Source organism: Prionailurus viverrinus, chromosome D4, assembly GCF_022837055.1.
Source record: "Prionailurus viverrinus isolate Anna chromosome D4, UM_Priviv_1.0, whole genome shotgun sequence".
NCBI lineage: Eukaryota > Metazoa > Chordata > Mammalia > Carnivora > Felidae > Prionailurus > Prionailurus viverrinus.
The window spans coordinates 15,829,780-15,853,072 of NC_062573.1; the positions used below are offsets into that span (position 1 = coordinate 15,829,780).

A 23,293-nucleotide genomic window follows, 5' to 3' on the forward strand; every position below is an offset into this window, starting at 1 on the left:
CTCAGGTTCTCATGGTTCTTGAGCTCAAGCCCTGCATCAGGTTCTGTGCTGACAGCTCGGAGCCTGGAGCCTGGAGCCTGGAGCCTGTCTCAGATTCTGTCTCCCTCTCTGCCCTTCCCCCACTCACACCGTCTCTCTCAAAAACAAATAAGCATTAAAAAAATAATAAAAAAAATAATATCCAACAGTTTGTATCAGGCAACCTTTATGAATGCTAACATTTCCAGTCCTTTTATTATTCCTTACTACTAGGTAAGAAGGACCTAGAATACCATAAGTTTCTTTGAAACTTTAACACAGGGGCAAGTACCTATATTTCTTTTTGGTTCCTACAACCTATGGCACATATTTCTGTTCCTAGATGATAAACACTATTGTGTGTTAAATATAATAATGAATCCTAAGACAGGAGGTCGCTAACTGCAGATAACCTCAGCATCTCTGAAAGACATTTATCTATGGTTGGGCATTTTTGAGGTTTGAAACATAGTTACCTATAATTTAGCTCTGTAATTTCTCCACCCTCCTAAAAATGAATACATGTATGAACCACTTTTATCTGAACAATTTTATCTAAAGTTTACAAAAATATAAATATTTCAGAATTTTAGAACTGTAAAAAGATCCTACTGATAGCTAGTTAAGCTCCTCCCCCAATTTTCCATTTAATGAGGCAACTGAGGCCCTCACTCATAGGTTAAACGACTGACAAGGATAAAACTCTTCCCTCCTTGCCTCTTTGTATATGTCACATTTAGGCTGAGCTCCTGAAAGCACTAGTTTACTTTTGCTAGAAACAGAGACTCTGCATCTCTATTATCTACACTATTCTTTTAAAACTATATGATACAAAAGCGGTTACCTTAATCTTTGATTTAAAATGTCATACCTTGGGCACCTGGGTGGCTCAGTCAGTTGATTTCGGCTCAGATCATGATCTCACACTCCATGGGTTCAATCAACCCCCATGTTGGGCTCTGCGCGGACAGTGCAGAGTCTGCTTGGGATTCTGTCTCCTCTCTCTCTGCCTTCCCCTTGCTCATGCTCTCTCTCTCACTCTCTCAAAAACAAATAAACTTAAAAAAAAAAATATATATATATATATATATAAATTAAATGTCATACCCACAAACTTGTGACGTATTGCAACCATTTTATTAATATGAAGCACTGAGATACATCCTTTAACAGGAGTATTGATTCACTACCATGATTGTGTATCGATACTCTGATGCAGTATCATACTTGCTTCAGTCAAATTATGTGTGAATTGCTTTCACTTCCACATGTATAAAACATATATATTTCATTGTTTGAAAGAACAGCACACAGCCATGCACCTCCTCTTTCTGGTTTAAATGCATGTAAATACACTGATGTACACTGGATTTTTCATGGCTCAAAGACTTCATAATACATGAACAACTTTTCAGTACACTATTTCTGCTCCATCTTTTTTTTTCTTTAACTGAAGGGGTGGGGGAAGCAATACTGTGGTACAAAAGACCTTTTTACAAGGTCTCTTCTGGAAAAATGTTTGAGAATAGTTTTAGTCCTATAATGACTGTAATCAAGATCATCCTACAAGGACATGAAGGTAGATTCACTCTCCTGGAGAGTTTCTGATCTTATTAAGAATAGCACGACAGGGGGAAAATAGTATAAACACATTCTGGCAGAAGACTCTCCTAGAGAGATATTTTGAACATATTTCAATCCTAGAATGACTGTAATGAAAATGACATGACAGTTGAAATCATTTTGCTGAAGTTCGTGTCTAAAGACACAGTGTATTTAAATGCTGTTGTAATTTTTTATGTTTTGTGAAAATATGAGGCCATGGAAGCAGAAAAAGGTAGCACTAGAACAAAGAATAAGGAAACACTTTTAAAGAATAAACACTTAACACATAAAAATTTTAAATGGTATCTAATAAATTTTCATGTCAAATATTTTAACTAAAGATACAAATTTTAAATGGCAACTAATAAATCTTCATGTCAGATCATTTAACAAAATCCACAAATAGATTATAAAAATTGAACAATCATAAATGTCTTATATATAAAGTTTTAAGGGAAAGTTTAAATTTCTATATTATTCTGTTTAATCAGATATTTGAGGAATTTTAAGTACTGCTGAGGAGCAGTTTTTACAATTCTAAAATAATTCAGCTATGAAAATAATATCACAATTAAGGTTTGGCACAGTAGCATTCCAGCAATCCTCAGTCATCCACAAATGTTAACCGTCCAGGCCCTTCATTCTTCATCCATCTCCTGTATCGCTTCCATCTAGGGTCATTTGCCAATTTTTTCTTTAGTTCTTCCTCTTGTTCTTGTTTATAAACCTGTAAGTATAAATAACCCTAAATGACTTTACTATCCAAAGGGAAACATGTGTCATTACTTTTACAGCATATTAATATTTTTCAAATATAACTTCAGGTAAAAGTTTCCTGTGAATGTACACAGTCTTCTGAAGACCATGCATCTAAAAATACTAAGCAATTAAGCACCTTAACATTCAGGGTTAAATTAAAAAAATTTGTACAACAACTTAGTAATTTTTGTCACTGATTTCTGTAACCTGAGAATACATTCGTTTCCTTACTGAAATCATACATCAGCTGAGTTTAAAGGGTGTAAACATTTCCTCTCCACAATTAATATCCAATATTAGAGAATCACACTATTACTTTAATACAATACTCTGAAAATTTAACTGATGACTTTCAGTTTTTGTTAATGCTAACGAAGGGAAAAAATGACCTTTTATATACACTTGTCTCCAAATTGAACTTACATCTACTTTTATCTTTGAAGAGAAGTTTTGGTTTTTCAAAATATTTTACTAAGGTTCCCAAAGAGGGCTAAATAAACCACAAAGGTATAGAACAAAGAAGATCTTCATGGATGTCAGCTGAAGCTAAATGGACAAGTTTTCATAACCAGTTTCATCAAATTGTAGAAAGAAATGATTTTACTACCAAATTTTAGGAGGTAATGACTAAGATCACCTCATATAATTAACATATGATAATTCAGCCCAGGATAGTACTCCATGGAAAATATAGTTTTGTAAACTGGGCTGCTTACCCTACTTAAAAGAGAAAACTTTTCAAATAATTCAGGAACAAAACAGTATGTTACCTTCCATTTTTATGTTATTTACAAGCAGGCTAACTACATCTACTTGCGAAAACATTCTGGCAATTCATAGTAAGTTAAATATAATTCAGACTGGAACCCTGCCTTCAGTAAAATCTATTTAGGACACCACCTATAAAAAGGAATGTTGGGGTGCCTGGGTGGTTCAGTCAGTTGAGCATCTGACTTTGGCTCAGGTCATCATCTCATGGTTCCTGAGTTCAAGCCCCAGTCTTATGGTTCATGAGTTCGAGCCCTGCATCGGGCTCTCTGCTGTCAGCGCAAAGCCTGCTTCGGATCCTCTGTCTCCCTCTCTCCCTGCCCCTCCTCCACTCACGTGTGTGTAAGCATATGTTCTCTCTCAAATAAATAAATAAACTTAAAAAAAAAAAGGGAATATTTATGAAACTAAAAAAAAACAAACACACTTCAGATTTCTTAAGAAGGTCTCACTGTATTATTTTTTTTGTTTTGTTTTAAGTAAACTCTATCCAATGTGGGACTCAAACTCACAACCCTGAGATCAAGAGTCACATTGGGGCACCGGGGTGGCTCAGTCAGTTAAGCTTCAGACTTCACCCAGGTCATGATCTCGTGGTTCGTGGGTTCTAGCTCCATGTCGGGCTCTGTGCTGACAGCTCAGAGGCTGGAGCCTGCTTCGGATTCTGTGTCTCCCTCTCTCTGTGCCCTCCCCCACTTGTGCTCTGTCTCTCAAAAATAAACATTTAAAAAAAATAGGAAGAAAAAGAGTCACATGCTCCACTGTGGTGCCTGGATGGCTCAGTCAGTTAAGTGTCTGACTTTGGCTCAGGTCACAATCTCAAGTACATGTTCTACCAACTGAGCCAGCCAGGCACCCCATCACTGTGCTTTATTCTTATATTTAATAACATCAGTCAATTAATTTTACCCCAAACCTAATATAATATCATTATGATGAGATTACTAGTTCCTCTAGGACTTTAGCTAAGCAGCTGCTCACTTCAAGGTAACTAGTATAGATGACAATTATGTAGCATTTATTAAACTGCCCAAAATTTAGAGACATTTTTTTTTAAATAAAAGTTAACTTTTCATAATATGTTATTTATTATACAGAAGATTCTGTGCTCATTTATTTTGAAATGAAGTTATTTCAACAAAATTTCCATCTCTTATTCCTTCTCTGTTTTGTTTTTTTTTAATCTCTGGCTAAGTTTACATGACTGAAAGAAAATTTGGGGAAGAACAAATTTCAATTAGAGCAATTAACAGAAAGTTGTTGTGACACCCTTGCAAACATAAATATTATCCCACTGCAGTTTAACACAACAAATTAGACCCTTCTTAAGATTTTCAGCATGAGTCAATTAAACTATTTGAAGTTCATCTTTTAAGACAAATTACAGGTTAAAAACCCATTGTCCCACTACCAAATATAGTCACACTTCCAATAAAAATTGAATCTTTATTATTTAAATCTTGGATTTCAGAAATTGGAGTGCATTTCTGTGATCCGTTCTCATACACCAAATTTTAACTTCAAAAGTAAGATAACACTAAAATCCCAGCAGAGTAATTACTCACCTCATAATTCTCTTTTATCCAGAGCTCCCGTTTAAGAAAAGTTTCTTTCTGATGATCTTCTAGACTATCAAACTGAGACTTTGACATCTTCATGGATTTACGTATGATATACAGTCTTTCTTCTTCCCCATATTCTTTGCCTTTGATGTTAAAGTTATAGATCCACCGGCAATACCAGACTATATATGAGCACAGGTGAAAAGGTGCTAAGAGAATCTGAAACAGGAGAAGATCACATATCTGTGGTTTCTGATAGCCTCCCTTTATATCTATTTTACTTTTTATAATGTTTTTTATGATGCTCTCCTCCTTGTCACGAATTTCCTCTTTGGACTTTTTGTTTCTGCCCTTCTCTTTGGCTTTTCCAAGCAACCCCTGCTGCTTGGCAATCTCCATGGCTTGGATACGGTATTTGGGCACTGTGGCTAGGTAGCTGATTGCCTTGTCGTAGCTGTTCCACCAGCTGAAAAACTGGAATATTTAACAAAGAAAAATGGGTCATTTTTACTACCAAAATGCATCTTGGTGAACACCTCCCCCCTCCCAAAAGCCATTCTGATTAAAAATAGGGATCTCAAGGGGCGCCTGCCTGGCTGGCTTAGTCTGTAGAGCATGCAACTCTTGATCTCGGGGTCATGAGCTTGGCATAGAGCTTAACTTAATTAAAAAAAAAATCGGGACCACAATCATGTTTCTCTGTAAGTAAAAGATAAAATTGAATAATACCCCCATGTACATGGGATCTCAGGCTAGATAAATCAAGTAAGCCCTGAGCTGGGCCAAAACAGCCATTAATTCAGACAGGAGATAACCAAGATCAGAAGATAAATCCATGGAATCACACCATACCTTTCATTTCACATCTTTACGAAATGACTTTCCCTAGATCACTATTAAACAATCTCTCTCTTGGGGCGCCTGGGTGGCGCAGTCGGTTAAGCATCCGACATCAGCCAGGTCACGATCTCGCGGTCCGTGAGTTCGAGCCCCGCGTCAGGCTCTGGGCTGATGGCTCGGAGCCTGGAGCCTGTTTCCGATTCTGTGTCTCCCTCTCTCTCTGCCCCTCCCCCGTTCATGCTCTGTCTCTCTCTGTCCCAAAAATAAATTAAAAAAAAAAAAAAAATCTCTCTCTCTCTCTCTTTTTAAGACTGTGAGACTGTGATCTACATTCTGGAGGACGAGTTAACTGGCAAAACTAGCCAGTGATGAACTTGTTTAAAAAAGAGATCACAGGATATAGACTCAGGCAACTATATTCATTCCCATCTCTTTCCTAAACCATCTAGATATATCACAGCAATGCTCATTATATTCTGAAGATTCAAATATGTTTGAACTCGTATTTGACTGGAAAACATCTGGGACACCTGGGTAGTTCAGTTGGTTGAGCATCTGACTTCGGCTCAGGTCATGATCTCTCTCTCTTTCTCTCAAAACTAAATAAACATTTGGGGCGCTTGGGTGCCGCAGTCGGTTGAGCGTCCGACTTCAGCCAGGTCACGATCTCGCGGTCCGTGAGTTCGAGCCCCGCATCGGGCTCTGGGCTGATGGCTCGGAGCCTGGAGCCTGTTTCCGATTCTGTGTCTCCCTCTCTCTCTGCCCCTCCCCCGTTCATGCTCTGTCTCTCTCTGCCCCAAAAATAAATGGAAAACGTTGGAAAAAAAAAATTTTTTTTTTAAAACTAAATCAACATTAAACACACACACACACACACACACACACACACACGGACTGTGACTGTAAAACATCTAACTTATTTCATAAATATATACAAAGCGTTTTGTTAATTGTCAGAAGAAGCCCTACTGCTCACTATTCCACACATTTCATTTGCTGTGTTACTGAATGAATATTGCAGTTACACCAATAATATCTTGAAATATTATAGTAGCAATCTATTAGGACTAAGGAAAAGAAATGTTACTAGGATATCACATTATCTAAAACACAAAGGTAAAATTATCCCTGCTTTCCCCTTTGAAGGGAAAATACTTCTGCAAAAGCAGATACATTTAAAATACACATTAGTTTTCAACAGGATTTCTATTTGTCATATAAAGTGACTCTCACTTCTGGGAATTAAGCTGGAGCAGCAGTTTTCAGACTAGCAAATTGCTTCATTCTAATCATTTGACATGTTCTTTTCCTCTAGAGAACATAACAGGTGTGGTTAGTTTAAGAATAGTAGGAAAAACTCACTTCAAGCTGAAGTTAAATTTTTGTGACATTTAGAAGAACATGAAAAGTTACTACAGCTCTTTTAATCTGTTTCAGTAGTTTTCAGCCTAAGCAAGAGTGCCCTTAGCAGGCAGTGGAAATGTGTGGGACATTTTTGGTTGTTACAGTAATGGCAAGCACTTCTGGCATTTTGTGGATAGCCAACAAGACTTATTAGTTCATATTAAGAAGTTCAGGTTTGGGGGGCACCTGGGTGGTTCAGCTGGTTAAGTGTCCGACTCTGGATTTCAACCCAGGTCACAATCTCACAGTTCCTGGGTTCGAGCCCCATGTTGGGCTCTCTGCTGACAGTGTGGAGCCTGCTTGCGATTCTCTGTCTCCCGCTCTCTCAAAAATAAATAAATATTTTTTAAAAAATAAAGAAAAAGTTCAGGCTTTCCCTAAATTTAATGAGAAATCATTTAAAAGTCCTACAGAAATAATGATATGATCAGGTTAACATTCACTCTGGCTGTTGGGGGGGGGGGGGGAATACTCTAAATGGAACAATGAGAAAAAGATCTACTGTTGAGTTTTTTATAGTTAAATTATGACATTCATCATTAATTTCTTGGATTTCCCATTTACAATGATTCCAATGTTATCGATTGGTTGAACAAATGAATATTTTTCTAGTCTAAAAAAATTAGTCTCAACTGCAAGTAAAATTTTATAAGAATTTATAAGTATAAATTTTAAAAGAAGGTACTTCTAGGGGATGCTGGATGGCTTAGTCAGTTGACTGTTTGAATTTGGCTCAGGTCATGATCTTGCAGTTCATGAGTTTGAGCCCCGTGGCCGGCTCTGTGCTGACAGCTCAGAGCCTGGAGCCTGCTTTGGATTCTGTGTCTCCCTCTCTCTCTGCTATCCACTGCTTACACACACACACTCTCTCTCTCACAAATAAACATTAAAAAAAAATTTTTTTTTTAAAAAGGTACTTCTAATTCAGTTTTAATGCCCAGTACTAGGCAATGTGCACTCAAGCACACACACGAAGACATACCCTCCATTAATACCAACCTGAAACACTGAAATAGCACATACACTGACCAAAATCACAACTCTAACATCCACTTTGGGGGCTAAGCGCCTGCTGTAGTAATGATAGTAATGGCTATAGTACTCTTCTGGGTGATCCAGCATGTAGTCATAATCTTTTCGTGTTTCTTCATCCTGTAAAATAACAAGATACTCAATTTCATAGGACATTTCATTAAATGGACTTAGTTTATAATCTGTTAAGTCAAACAGAATTTTATAATCATGTAAGATTAATCTGAATAAAAGAACTGAAACTATCAAAATAAAAAAATTTCCCACCACTCTTCAGAGGCACACATAAATTTGTTTCTAGAACTTTAATATTAGGTATAAAGCATAAAAAAAGTAATCTCTCCAAATTCGTAAGTGTTGTTAGTCCTCCTGAAAAAATAAAAACATTTTAATAGCAATTAACCATGATGTTTTAGGCAGCGTTATGATGCTAATAAGGATGTTGTCACGTTCTTTTAACTTCAGAACATGTTGATACCTACTTTCAATAATTATTTATAGGAACAAATGTTTATCTCTATTATAGATATTCACCATCATTTTCCAGCCTTGTGTAGAAAGTTTTCTGTTGAAAGTAATGATTAAGACAACAAAAAGCAGACAAAGCCAGTCTGTGCCTTATAAAACTGAATTATGCTCATCTCCAAGAAACACTGATACAGTATAATGGTAAAAAGTTTAACTTTGTGACTTCAAGTGGAATCTTTAGCCTCTCTGAGCCTCACTCTTCCTCATCTGTAAAACACAGATAATATCTACCCTTCTAATATTACAGGGTTATTTCAACATCAAGTGATACAACATTATAAAAAAAATGTTACAAATACAGAGTATTTTACTATTATATTGTCACAGCCCAGTTCATAAATAAGGTAACATATAGATCTTTCTTAATTACACAAACACGTTGAAAAAAAAAAATCACAGCATTCTGAAATGCTGCTCTGAATGTTCACAAATAAAACATTTCTTAAAACCTCTAATTTTAATCAATTCCAAATAGAGATAAATGCCAATCTCTTACTGAGCTACATAGGTTGAAGAACTCTACACGGGGTTATGATTTGCTTCTTTATCACACAGGAAACCTATTTTGTCTTTCTTTTTTTTTTAAAGTAAACTCAGGGTGCCTGGGTGGCTCAGTCAATTAAGCATCCGACTTCAGGTCATGATTTCATGGTTGGTGGGTTTGAGCCCCACGTCAGGCTCTGTGCTGACAGCTCAGAGCCTGGAGCCTGCTTCGATTTCTGTGTCTCCCTCTCTCTCTGCCCCTCCCCCTCTCATGCTCTGTCTCTCTCTCTCAAAAATAAACATTAAAAAAAAAAAAAAAATTAAACTCTTCCCCCAATGTGGGGCTCAAACCCATGACCAGAGATCAAAAGTCGCTTGCTCTACCAACTGAGCTAGCCAAGCACCCCCTATTTTGTCTTATGTCCAAAGAGTGTTAAAGAGTAAAACCACAACAAATTCTTTACTCTCTGTAAGGGAGGGAGTACAACAGAAACCATTATGAAAATTAAAAATCTTATTTAACCTAGAGGCTGTCTTTCTAGCATGAATTATGTAATATTCATAAAATTGTAAATTCTTAACTAAAGGCATTTCAAAATCTACACCCAGTGCTCTACTACCACAGATGAAGGCTCTGGGGTCTATTCAGGACCTCCTGACTCTTCCAACGTATAGTTTCTGAGATTTGAAATGAGTTTGCTAATGACAATATCTCCTCTGTACCCATTAAAATCATTATATGTTTTCTAATAAGAATTGTGAGTTTGAGCACATTTTCAGTGACAATTCTCTTAAATTCAGTACATTCAAACTATTTTTTACCTCTGACTAGAATTTGAAACCAAATAAACTAGTATCTAGTATAATGAAATTTAAATATATTTAAAGTCTACTCTACAGCACTATTTGGAGGGCCAGTATGAGAACTGTCTGTTATTTAGAGAGGGCTGAGTTCAGGCTGTTTTTATTTTCAAATTCACTCTTTGAATGTTCTTTTCTGTTAAAAAAAAAAGATTTTCTTGTGGCAATTGGCACATGCCTCAACTGTCAATCCATTATTCTTTCTATAAGGCATATTTTATAGCTTCTAACCTAAAAAGGGCAAAACTTTATAGGTCATACAGATAGCTCTGAAGACTAAAACCCACATATCTTGATGTATCTCATTTTGAGTACTTTAAGGCATCTTTTAAGAATTTTTCCATTCTCCCTCTAGTTTTTGCTTTTTGGACTAATTTTATAGAAATGTTCTGCTTTTGGCCTGAAATCTTTGACTTTTCATTCAGCCTCCCAATCTTGGTAGATGCCTTTTGAAATGCGTTTCTTCAAACACAATTCTTCTTGCTCCAACTCGATTACATGTAGTAGTTTTGAAACTAACTGCCACACTGATCAGATTCCTAAAGAACTCCAGCCAGCATCATTAACTACACAGAGCCCTTTGCCCAGCCTGACTGTACACCTCCTGGTTAAAGTATACAGCACTGTCTTTGAGTGTGACTGAAATCTGCTATGTGAATGTCATGGGTCCAACAGTTATCCTCTCGTCTTTGTTCTCTTAGTGAAGGTCACAATCCATAGAATGCAGGTATCCCTATTCAAACATTTCACCCAGATCTTCTACCACGGTCACCATCTTCTCACTGGTCCCTAAATTTGTGACTTACTTCATTGAGTCCTGAGCTCTTCTAATAGGATGGTCAACTAATGTTCCAGCAACCAGCCACTCCAAAATCTGAACCTTGTGTCTGGCCTCTCTGCTGCAACCAGAGCCTGTGAAGTCTATTCAGAGCCCTCTAATGAGGCCTCAAATTAATTCCTGCAAAAGGTTTCAGGATCAAGTCTGACTTCACAGGATGGTTTTCTTTTCTTTGGGGTCACTATAAATTTATGACCCCGTTTTTGTCACGATTAAAGACAAGAAAGGTTTGCCACCTCCTTGTTATAGGATTTAATCAGCCAGAATCTTTACTCTTGGGTTTATAGCTTTCTCTCCAGATTGAAGAAAACTATATTAGGCTGAGGTATGCATAATACACCTTGGAAGGTATTCAAGGTTGGCACAAATTGGAGAGTTAGTTTTCAACAGTCTAAGTCAAAATTCTACTCTCTAGTAGCCTACAAAGTTTAGAATCAACCTAGTAAGAATACTAGGTTACCAACGATACCAGGAATACTAGCAAAAAAGGATACCAGGAATACTAGCAAAAAAGGATACCAGGAATACTAGCAAGGATACCTGGAATACTAGCAAAAAAGAAAAGACAAGAGGCTGAGACCCAATTGAAAGCTACAGGTACATACATATTTTAAAACCATTATATTTATTTTTTCTCCCACCCATCCTGGAACTCAGTCCTCAATCTCCAGTGATTCCCTGTGGCTAGTAAGTTAAAATTTCTTGACATGCAACAAGGCCTCCATAACTAGTGCGCTCTTACCTAGCAACATCTCATCACTTGCCCCTCTTTTGCCCATAGCAAACATCAGATAGTAATTTCTGAAATTTGGTGTGTTCTTCCAGTACAGCATGCCCTTTCATACCTATGTCTTCGAACATATAATTCTTTCTACCTCAAATGCCCATCCCTTTCTTCCAACCTCATGAGCTCCTATTAATCCTTTAGGACACTCTTATTACATATGTGACCTATTTATTATAGCACTTATCACATTGTAATCATTCGTTTTTTCTTTTGCTTGAGTGAGAACTTCTGGAAGATAGGTAGGGTGACACATTAATCTCTGTATATCCAAGACCTACCATAGTGCCTGGCATTCAGTAAGTGTCATTTAAAAAATGAGTAAAATTTTGTAAAGGCTCTCCCTCACTATACACAGGTCTTCATCTCACCAGGAAGGCCGGTGATTATTTCACAAAAACTTGGGCTTAGCAGAAATGACTGCTTGATTTCATAGCTTATGAAAATATGCTACTGTAGCTAAAACAGCTTAAACCTTAAAACAGTTTAATGTCTTACCTTTCAATAAGGTAGTATTTTTTCTTTCAGCAATTTTGTGGATCTTAAGGTCCCAGGGTCAGGAGATTCCAACTTCTTTCCAAAACCAAAACCTTTATACTTGTTTCTTCCTCCTCTCTGTCCTGAGCCTTGACCAGCAGGGCAATAAGCTCCTTGTTTCTAATCTCTACAGGAAAAAATGGTGCTTCTGCTGGTGTCCACTCCACTCCCAATCCTCTTGGGCATATGCAGGAGGACTGGAACAGAACCACCAATATCTAGATCAAAAGTGAACAAGAGGAAACCCACAAGCAAAGAAAGCACTGAATCCTTCCTTCTCTTATGAAAATGATCATCCCCCCCCACCTCCCCAGAGGCAAAAATATATTATGTTCTTGCCCTTGAAGAAATAATGAATTGTTTGGTCTCAATATACATAAATTGCAATAATTTGTATTGCAGCCACTTATACATTAAAATTTTTCTGTTACACAGATAGTAGAAACCATTTTAGGTTGGATGTTAAAGGCCAGGAATCAATAGTATATTTTAAAAAACGTAGTAATATTTTTGTTCATTCTTAAAAATATATATTAATCCCATTTGAAAAGAAATACACACACACAAATGATCCTTTAAAAAAAATAACATCTGTTCCTACATTTTTATCCAGGCCATTACATCCTACTACAGAGGAAGGAAATTTACTGCTGTCAGTTTCATTTCTCTCCCTGCTTCCTGACCCCAGTCACTATGCCACTGTCTTCCCACGTCTTCTCTTCTTTCCACATGTGACCTCAACAACTTCCACAATTTGCAGTATCACCTACATACTAGTGATACTCGGATTTGCTTTTCCTGTGTCCTCCTATTTTCAAATGTCTCCTAAGCATTTCCTAAATATAACATAACTATCTCAAAACAAACATGCAAATCTGTCCCTCCGTGTCAGTTAATAGTATAGTATCACCATCTACTTGGTAACCTGAGCTTTTAAAAACCTTGGTTATTTTCAAATCAGGGGCATAATTACACGGGGCATTAAGCCTGTGCAAAATTCAAAGGAGGATAAAAAGACAAATAAGATAACGTCCTGGTCTCAAGAACTCTTCCATTTAGAACAATCTAGCAAGAAAAATGCAATTTGATGTGCTAAGGAAGAAAAGACTAACTCTGCCTGAGACTACTGGTAACAGAAACCACAGCAGAGAAGAAATAAGTACTGGATCTTGAAAAGCAAGTACAGTGTAAAATCTGTTCCAGGCACAGGTAACATCAAGTGTTGAAGTACAGAAGCATCAATGAATTTAATGGATTCAGTGAAGGTTGCACAGTAGGGAAATTTAGGAAGAAAGTGTAGTAAATGTGCCCAGGAAGACAGATTTGGATAAGAACCATGGAGAGAACCTTGTATGCCATGCTGAAGTGCTAGAGTAGTATTGTCTGTGCTATTCAAAAACAAAATGTTTTAAAGCATGAGAACAATACCACTAAGTAGAAGTGTTTATTTTTGAAAGCTAACTCTGACAATATCGTGCTTAATGGAATGAGGGTGCCTGGCTGGCTCAGTCCGCTAAGCATCAGACTCTTGATTTCAGCTCAGGTCGTGATCTCATGGTTCAAGAGTTCGAGCCCCATATGGGGCTCCACGCTGATGGTGCAGAGCCTGCTTGGGATTTTTTCCCTCTCTCTCTGCCCCTCTCCTACTCATGTACTCTTGCGCGCTCTCTCTCTCTCTCTCTCTCTCTCTCTCTCTCTCAAAATAAATAAGCTTAAAAAAAAAAAAGAACAGGATATCAAGTTTAGAGAAGATGCTAGAGAAAATAGTGGAAGATTCTGAAAAAGGAAGAAAAAAATTACTGGAATCTTTTCAATTCTTGGAGCCTCCTGGGATTATCTATTCCTGAAGGAGGGTTGCACCTTTATAGGGACAGAAGTAACATGTAGAAAACTGGAAGTAATGCAGATAATTCTTCTTCACAGAAAGATAAATTGTGTCCAATGGAATACAACTGACTATTGCCTTGTCATACTGGCCAGTTTTACAGGCACTTTAGTGTTCCCTGTTCGTGAATGTGTGGCAATTTTTCTCTTTTGAACTGATTTTAATATCTTAGTGGTTCCTTCATTAATTAATTAAATAAAATCTGACAATGTTCATTTTGTGTTTATATGAGTCATAATTACATCCTCTTTTAAAATGTATGCTTTAGGGGCGCCTGGGTGGCGCAGTCGGTTAAGCGTCCGACTTCAGCCAGGTCACGATCTCGCGGTCCGTGAGTTCGAGCCCCACGTCGGGCTCTGGGCTGATGGCTCAGAGCCTGGAGCCTGTTTCCGATTCTGTGTCTCCCTCTCTCTCTGCCCCTCCCCCGTTCATGCTCTGTCTCTCTCTGTCCCAAAAAAAAAAAGTTGAAAAAAATTAAAAAAATAAAATAAAATAAAATGTATGCTTTAACAAACATAACAAGATTGACTTCTCAAATGTTTAATTTTGGGTAACTATGCTACAAAATGAGACACAACTGAAAATATGAACCTAGAGAACACAGATTTTAGAGTTGTCACAGATGTAGTTGAGTTTCACCAGGAAGAGATTAGAAAGCAAAAATAAAAAAAGAGTACCCAAAGGATAGAACTCTAAGGAAAAGCAATGTTTAAGGTGTTGGCAGAAGAAAAGGTTATAAAGACTGAAAAGAAATGACTAGAAAGACAGGTGAAAGGGGAGAGAATAACACTGAGGGTGTTTAGGGAGAACAGCTTAAAGAACTATATGATCAGCAACATCAAATGCCACAGATCACACCAGGAGGGAGAAAGGAAGAGCAGCTCTCAGATCTGACACCTAGAGCACCACTGTTCACCTGAAGAACAATTCCAGTATGTGTGCTGATACACGTCAGTCTACAGCAGCTGGAAGGAAAAGGAGGTGAGGAAGTAAAGATAGCCAACAGTGAAAAAAGAAGAAAGATGTGACAGTAGCTTTGAAAGAAGCAAAATTAAGTGAAAGGAATGTGAAATGAACCAACTAAGAGATTTTCAAGTTACCAAAGAAGAATGACAAAATTCCAGAAAATGGTGGAAATGAATTCAGTCAAAAACCTCTCCGTCTTCCCTAACCCATTCTCAATATTGTTCTCAGAATTTTCTTCCTGAGAGAAACATCAGGTTGTGTTATTTCTCCTCTTTAAAACCTCTGGTAACTATTCGATACATAAAGTTCGAATTCCTGAACACAGATTAAAAGGTTGGTCATTATCTGATCCCAAACTATGTTCCAGTCTCCTGAAACATCTCCTTACCATATGCCTGACAGGCTTCTAACCTAAAAGTAGTGGATCCTCTAAAATCTGTGAAAAATGCTATAAGGGTCTCTGTGCTGTGAATATCTCAAAATGTTCTTTTTACCCATGATAAATCTGCATAGGCTAAATTAAAATCTCAAGTGCTCAGTTTCTGGCCAGAATTCTATCAACTCAGTCGTTTTTGTGTTAATCAAAAGCTCTGATTGGGTGTTGATAACATCATGTGTCAGGTAGTCACAGAACTAAAATTAAATACATCTGGTATACAATCAGTCTTTGCCATAAGTAGGGAATAACAGTTGAAATTAAGGGATCAGTAAAAAATAAACACTTATGGACTCACAGCAGAAATAGTGTGTGTGGTGCATAAGGTACCACACCCTTCTTCTGGGCCCATGGGAGAAATCACTATCGAACATGTCCTCCTTCCTTCTCACTAAACCCAGACAAGATCTCAAAACCTTTACAAGTGTTTCAGGGAGTCATAACCAATCAGAGTTGACATGTAAAATGAAAACTATCTGCCATCAAGCTTAATTAAGTTGGCTGTTTATCAGCATCACAACTGTATTCAAAATTTACATGTTTTTTATTATTTTTATGAATACCCAATTATTATGAATGATTGATTAATCTGGATAGATGCTAGGAAAGAAAAACAATAATTCTAAGAAATGCAGTTAATTGTTCCTCAAAACAAAGAGTACTTCAGAGAAATATAATAAAAGTGATCATTGGTGGAGAAAATACTATTATAATACCTTACCAAACTAGATCTCATTCCTGGAATGAGTCTTACATACTCATGACTGCATGTTGTTGTTGATCAGGTTTTCCCTCTACCAAAAATATCCCTTCACTGTCAACTGTTGGTGACTGCTCTAGATCCAGATCAAAGAGTACATTCTTCTCCAATCCCCAAAGAAGAAATAATTGTGTCCTCTCAGTGCTGCAATATAACCTACACATTTTATTATATAACTTAAATAAATAATAACCACACAATAAGTACCTGTCTCCTTGTTATGTTAAAAGATTAAAGGCAAGAACTGTGCCTTCTTCATTGTTATTGTCTCCTCCCTCAGCGCCTCCCTCAGTACCAGTTACAGAAAGGACTGAATAAGAGAATAATAAACTAAGGAAGAATAAACAGTCACATAAAAGGGTAGGGTGTTCAGAATCCCCCCCCTTATGCCCAATTCTTCATAAGTGCTAAAGCTCTGCTACACCAACTAGACTGATAGAAAACTAAAGTGTTCTTGTGACTTCCCTGCCAAGACAAGGCTAAAGTAGTAAAAGGCTCTCACTACAGATCTCCTACCTTATCAGATAACATTCATGCCAAGATCTTTTGGCAATACTGCCAAGATCTTTTCTGTTCTTTTGTGAGTTTGCAAAATGGTGTCAAATTCTATTTTCCCATTTTCTAAGTGCATTCTTTCCACCTGTTCCCTCATCTGCTTACTTCTATGCCTTCCGTATTCCATCTACTTCATCCAATTGTTATCTATATTCAAAAAGGGTTAATGTTTTCACTCAAAAAAACAGAATTTATCCTTAAAAATAGATGAGCATTTTCTCTCATGCAGGAACTTTTCATTCATAGCCATCCAATCTACTTTATCTATACCACTCTTTAAAACTACAGTTAATTTAGGGTAAAATACCAAAGTAGGCTTCACATAACAAGGTCACAATGTCAGAAATCCACTTTCAATTTCCATTCAATCTGAATCTATCTCCAAATATGAGTTTTCATTTAACAAACATTCATTATCTGATGTGCCAGACACTGAGCTAGGTTCCATGGATATACATACAAAAAGGCAAGGAGATGGTTTAGTGAAGAAAGGAGGGCTACTCCATATTTACAGTGCAGTGTGATAAGTGCTATATCCACATAAAAAGATTCAATGTTGACACAGCAAGTGAGAGTCCATTTACTTAACTTCCAAAGTCCACAAATTCCCTGAATCCCAGTAGTCGAATACACTAAATACTATTTCATTGTCTTAACTTTGCTTATATGATGAAGCAAATATAACACAGTGTGTAAAATCATAATGGTTTGACGTCCTACTGCGAACTGCATTTTTAAGTTATTTGAAAATCTGAACTAAGCATGACTTGATGAAAGCATCTGACCAGTGCCTTCGCCTTCCACAATTACCCATCCTTCTTTTTCTGGTTTTCCTCAGTATCTCTGTGCACAGGTAGAATCCGTGTTGCTAAAATAACAATGACCACGTGTGATATCTCCTGTCTTTCCAACTGTATTTAAATCCCGTTAGTGTACTTATTTTTTTAACAACCGCCATCTTAAAAAGCCTCTCTCTCTCAAAGAGGTATTTATTTGACCAAGACAACTTCAGGCATAAATCCACAAGAATTCACAAATATAAGTTCCCATTTTGGTGATGTATTTTATTATCAACATTCAGAGATCCTTGGTTATTAGAAGTTTTGATGGAAAACCACTATAAGCTTATAATGAAGATATAATGTAGCTTCTTATATCACATATATTAAAAATATTAAGAGACTTGAACAGACTAATAATAAGAGAAATCAAAAGGTTATCAAAAAATTATGGGGGAAGAAAAAAGACTCCTAGCTCCAATGAATTTATAAGTAATCATTTCAGATTTCAAGAAAGGAAAAATTTCTTTTAGATACACTGTTTCAAGATGGAATCTACCTGTGCATTTTACAAAGCAAATATAAAATCAACTTCTTCCATATGCCAGGAATAACTGCACATGCCTATGAAGGAGGACACAGTCTTCCCAAGTCCCTTCCTCTTTCTGGCTGGCTTTGTACATAGTACACCTCTCACAGGGTTTACTGTTATTCTTTATGGAGAAAGATACAGCGCATACCAAAACTAGCAAACAGAAAAGAAGTGGTCCCAGGTAGGCATCTGCTACCTCCATGAGATGATATGTGGAATTCTAGATAGGCTTCTGCATCTCCTTATTCCAGAGCCACTGGAACCTACCAACTCCTCCCACTATTCTATCTGATCTGCTCTTAGCAAAGGCCATGTGAACCTCTTATCCCTCACAAGCCCTGATTCCAGCCTGCAGATATAACTCAAGTAGTAGTTACATCCCCATTGCCTCAAAGGGATAATTTGAAGGCTGAGGCTGTCCAAATTGGATGACCCCAGTTCACTAGATCTTTGCATTACCCAGAAATGAATTCTCTGGCCGCTTACTCACAGTTTTTCATTATGACAGAAATAAAACCTGACCACCCTGTTTGTTTTTAATAACTTCCACATACAGCAAATCAAAGTCCTTTTCTTTATTCCAGGAGAGGGAATCTGCAATGAAGTTTGAAAAAGAAAAGTTTCTGGAAGTGTTCCACTTAGAAGTCCATCTCTATAACTGTAAAACTGTTTTCATAGAGCTGAGCTAGGTCTGATTTTCAGGGTCCAAACCATCCCTAGACATCCCTTTCCTCTGACAGTAACTCTGAATGGGGCTGGGGAAACTACTGCACATTCTCTCACTCCCTCCTCCATCAGCACAACTCCAATTGTTTCCTGTTTGGAGACATTTGTAGTACTGCAAACCTCTTGTTGGAATCAAGATTAAAAGTGTTACTTTTGGGGTGCCTGGGTCACTCAGTCAGTTAAGCGTCCAACTCTTGATTTCGGCTCAGGTCACAATCTCATGGTTCATGAGTTCCAGCCCCATGTCAGGTTCCACACTGACAGTGCGGGAGCCTGCTTGGGATTCTCTCTCTCCCTCTTTCTCTCCACCTCTCCCCAACTTGCTCTTTCTCTCTAAATAAATAAATAAACTTGAAAAAAATTAAGTGTTACTTTCTCCAGACATACCAGTTTTTTTTTTAATTTTTTTTTCAACGTTTTTTATTTATTTTTGGGACAGAGAGAGACAGAGCATGAACGGGAGAGGGGCAGAGAGAGAGGGAGACACAGAATCAGAAACAGGCTCCAGGCTCCGAGCCATCAGCCCAGAGCCTGACGCGGGGCTCGAACTACCGGACCGCGAGATCGTGACCTGGCTGAAGTCGGACGCTTAACCGACTGCGCCACCCAGGCGCCCCATAGACATACCAGTTTTTAACTGCCAAAAAGTGCACAAATTATTTCATTGAGCTTTCATTAGCTAACCAATCAACCCTAAACTTTAGGGGTAAAACCTTTTAGAGGCAATCAATGCAGATCTGCCAAATCAGCCTCCAAATATGTGTCTTCAAGAAAATGGCAAGAATAGTTAAGAATCTTGGGGTTCCATCCAGCAAGAATTTATCTACCATCTCTCATTCTTGGTTCTCGTTTACTAACATGCTCACCACTCTCATGCCAAACTATCTCCAACCCCAGCAGAAGGCAACAGTTGCCAGTGTTTCTGCTGCCCTCTCTTCTGGAAGTTCTCCATCCCTCCAGTGCTTCCTTATATGCCACCAGGTCCTTCTGCCTGTTTGTCTGGACCACTAGATTTCCTCACTGCAGAAAAACACAGATTGGGGCTTTAGATGCTGGGTTGTCCTGGATGGAGAAGTTCTTTCCCATTTTTGGGAAGTCTTTCTTCAATCACTCTATATCCTAAATAATAAGCAACTAAACCCTCCGATATCTGCACTTTCCCCATGCCCCACTCATTTCTTCAGTTAATTGCCAGTAAGAATTACAATCTAAACAATGCTAGTCATAATTTAGCAAACTCAGCACACTCATTAATATGACTCCGTAGTACATAAACTGCTCTGGAAAGCATGAATGAAAAGCCTTTAACTCCTTGTTTCAGTATTTTCAGCTCTGGGAAGCCAATCTATAAAAATAATCCATGGTTAAATTACAGTATACCCAAAGTAGTCATTAAAAGCAGACAACATAGCAACATGGAAAACTTTGACTCCAAAAAAAAAAAAAGGAGGGGGGCGCCTGGGTGACTCAGTCAGTTGATCACTCCACTCTTGATTTCGGCTCAGGTCATGATCGCAGGGTTGCGGGGCAGCTCAGAGCTGAGTGTGTGTGGAGCCTGCTTGAGATTCTTTCTCTCTCTCCCCCTCTACCCCACCCCCACCCACCGCAAACACACTGGTGATCTCCCTCTCAAATTAAAAAATATATATATATATATAAATATATATAAAAAATATATATGTATATATACATAGATATATATTTATATTTATTTTTTTTTAAGGCTGGAAAGAAGTACCTTACAATTGCTGTAAATTGCTGGTACATTTGCATGATGGGGCCCTTGAAGCAGTAACATTTCCATCCAATAGGAGTTATACTTGTGATTCCTTATATGGTTTGATTTTTGCAGTAGGAGAAGAGAACAGGATCAGGCTAAATCTCCCCATCCCCAAAGGACTCCATAAAGCCTTTGTCAAATGACTACACACATATTCACAAACTTTTCCTGTCAAAAATTCTCAGAGTCTTGAATCCCAAGTCATTAAGCACCTATTTACAGGTCCTATACAGTGGATTTCTCACACTTATTCAATCCTCATAATAACCCTCTGAGGAGGTATCACGGCTTTAATTTTGCATATGAAGAAACAGCTACTGTGACATATTGAGTCACTATCCAAGGTCATACTTGGGGTGTAGGAGCCAAGAGTCAAATATCCGGTCTTCTGACTGCTTGTTCATTGTTTTCTTTTTCTAGATCCGTAAACCCATGCTAAATGGCACATTTATTTTTATTTTTTTTAGCATAATTTATTTTATTTTATTTTATTTATATATATGAAATTTATTGACCAATTGGTTTCCATACAACACCCAGTGCTCATCCCAAAAGGCTAAATGGCACATTTAATACCATGCCCAGAAATCAAGTTTCTGTCATGTCAAATTGGCGCCATCACAGTCATTCAATATTGGAGACCTTTCCTGTGTTCTATCACAGATCCTGGTAATAACAACTACCTTGCTTTACAAGTGTAAGCTACACGTTTTTAAAGCGCTTTCACTAAATCCTTAGATGCCCAAAGGTTTGCAAAACTGTAACAAAAAAGGAGAGGGCTGTCCCCCAAGGCCCGAGGGGGCTCCCATCTTTGTCAATGAGCCGTATGGGTTCTTTCGCGGGGCCACGTAGGAAATCGCGAACATCCTAGATAGGAGTCGTGGCGGTGGCCGCGCCCGGAGTCGGGGTCACCGAGAACCCTGCTCCGCAGGCCAGGAGTCTTCGCAACCCATCTGCTCCCCCAGACCTCACCTTAAGAGTCTCGTAGGCGGTCGCCACCAACAGGAAGGCCTCTTCGGCGCTCTGCGGCGTCAGTCCCGGGCCCTCATCGCCAGGCTCAGGCCGGTAGCGGTCGGGGTGGTAGCGCCGGGCCAGCTGGCGGTAGGCCCGCGCTATCTCCGCCTTGCCTGCCGTGCGGCTCACGCCCAGCACCTCGTAGCAGTCGCGCGTGCCGCAGTAGAGCCCCTCCACCAGGGCCCCCGCGGGCCGCACCAGCAGCAGCACCAGCAGCAGGGGCGGCAGCAGCACCAACCAGCGCCGGCCGGCAGCTCCGGCTCCCCGGCGCGGAGCGAGCGGCGCCGCCATCCCGGCCTCGGCCGCTGCTCCACCACCCCAGCACCTCTGCCGCACACCGCCGTGCGCCGGGCTCCGCCTCCCCGACCTAACTCCACATCAGCAGGCGCCGCCTCCGCGCAGGCGCACTGGGCACTGCTGCGACAAGCGCTTGTTTCGCGACCGTTGCTAGGGGAGAAGGACGCCTAATCCGCCGGGCCGCTTCCGGTATGCAGCTGGCCTCTTTCCTAGCCTCAGCTGCTGGAGGATTTGTTGTTAGACTTAAAGGATGTCTCAGTGTCGCACGTAACCAGTGTGCGCAGAGCGCTTTACGTAACGTCCACGGTACCCTTCACACGCGATCTTTTGTACAGCCTTACTTCACCTGCGTCAGTTGGTCGTCTGGCTCTCTTACCATCTGGTTATCGCCGTGAAGATGTGTGCACAGGGTTTTAAAGCGAGTCCCGAGCCCCAGACGCCTTCCTTTAGTCCCGTGCTGTCTTTCCCAAAGGAAGATGAACTTAGAGATTCTAGTCACTCTCTGCCTGCTGGGGACCCTTAAATGGTTTCTCAGCCTCCACACTGGTAACATTTTGGACAAGATAATTATTTGCCAAGTAAAGGGCTGGCCTATGTATTGTAAAATGGTTAGCAGCCCTGACCTCTACACGCTAGTAGTACCACCTATCTGAGCGTGACAGTCAAAAATGTCTCCAGATATTGCCAAATGTGTTCTGGGTGTAGAAAAACAATACAGGCGGCTCACTTAAATTTGAATCTCTGACACAACAAATAATTTCTTAGTGTAATTGTATCCCAAATATTTCATGGGACTATACAACAATATGAAGAACTTTGCCTCAAAAAATGTGTTTCTGTCATTCGCTTAGTACATATTTATTGAGTCTCTAATAGGAGCTAGGCACTGTTGGAGGCTCTGGGGACATAGTGGTGAGTAAGGTAGACAAAAATTCTTGATCTCAGGGAACATATATTCTGGTGGAGGATGACAGACAATAAACAAGAAAATAAGTAAACTTTAAGATATAATAATGTCCTTTAAGAAAATGAAACAAAGAAAAGATACACATATATGTATGATATATAGCATACATACATAGAAGAGAGAGAGAGAGAATTAATGAAACACATAGGAAAGTCACCTAAGCTGAAATTATTAGAGCCAGGGTCAATTGTTAGGGTCAATTCCAGGACATCTAAACTGACTTTGAAGGACAAATAGAGGATGACTTGAGGAATGGGAGTTAGGGAGTTTTGGGATAAGGGAGTTGTGAAGGAAGTACCAAGAAGGGGAAAGAGGCAGGCAAGAAGAGAACATGAAGCTTTTCAAGAAATAAAATATAGTCCATAGGACTGGGATGGGAATGAGGAGTGAAGGGGATGAAACCAGAAGCAGCCAGATTGTGAGGGGACATTTTATTCCATGTCGAAGAAGTTACTTTTTATCCTAAGAGCAATGGAGAGCCAGAGTGGAATTTTAAGTAGTAAAATGACACCTTCAA

General features: G+C 38.9%; 1 protein-coding gene across 1 annotated transcript; it reads right to left on the reverse strand.

The window, feature by feature from the left end:
* Positions 1-1,136: 1,136 nt before the first annotated feature.
* Positions 1,137-21,888, reverse strand: DNAJC25 (DnaJ heat shock protein family (Hsp40) member C25). Its single transcript, XM_047831526.1, has 4 exons — positions 21,471-21,888; positions 7,956-8,108; positions 4,716-5,186; positions 1,137-2,350 (listed from the first exon to the last, which is right to left on the reverse strand). The coding sequence occupies exons 1-4, from the start codon at positions 21,801-21,803 to the stop codon at positions 2,228-2,230; spliced, it is 1,080 nt and encodes a 359-aa protein (XP_047687482.1). The 5' UTR covers positions 21,804-21,888; the 3' UTR covers positions 1,137-2,227.
* Between the last annotated feature and the right edge of the window lie 1,405 nt (positions 21,889-23,293).

Bases quoted from the DNA above. Each gene is read 5' to 3' on its own strand.
- DNAJC25 (XM_047831526.1), bottom strand. From the start codon at position 21,803: ATGGCGGCGCCGCTCGCTCCGCGCCGGGGAGCCGGAGCTGCCGGCCGG. The intron at 5,187-7,955 runs GTTGGTATTAAT...TAAATATTCCAG, and splicing joins GTGCTATTTCAGTGTTTCAG to TTTTTCAGCTGGTGGAACAG. The intron at 2,351-4,715 runs GTGAGTAATTAC...TTATACTTACAG, and splicing joins GGATAAAAGAGAATTATGAG to GTTTATAAACAAGAACAAGA.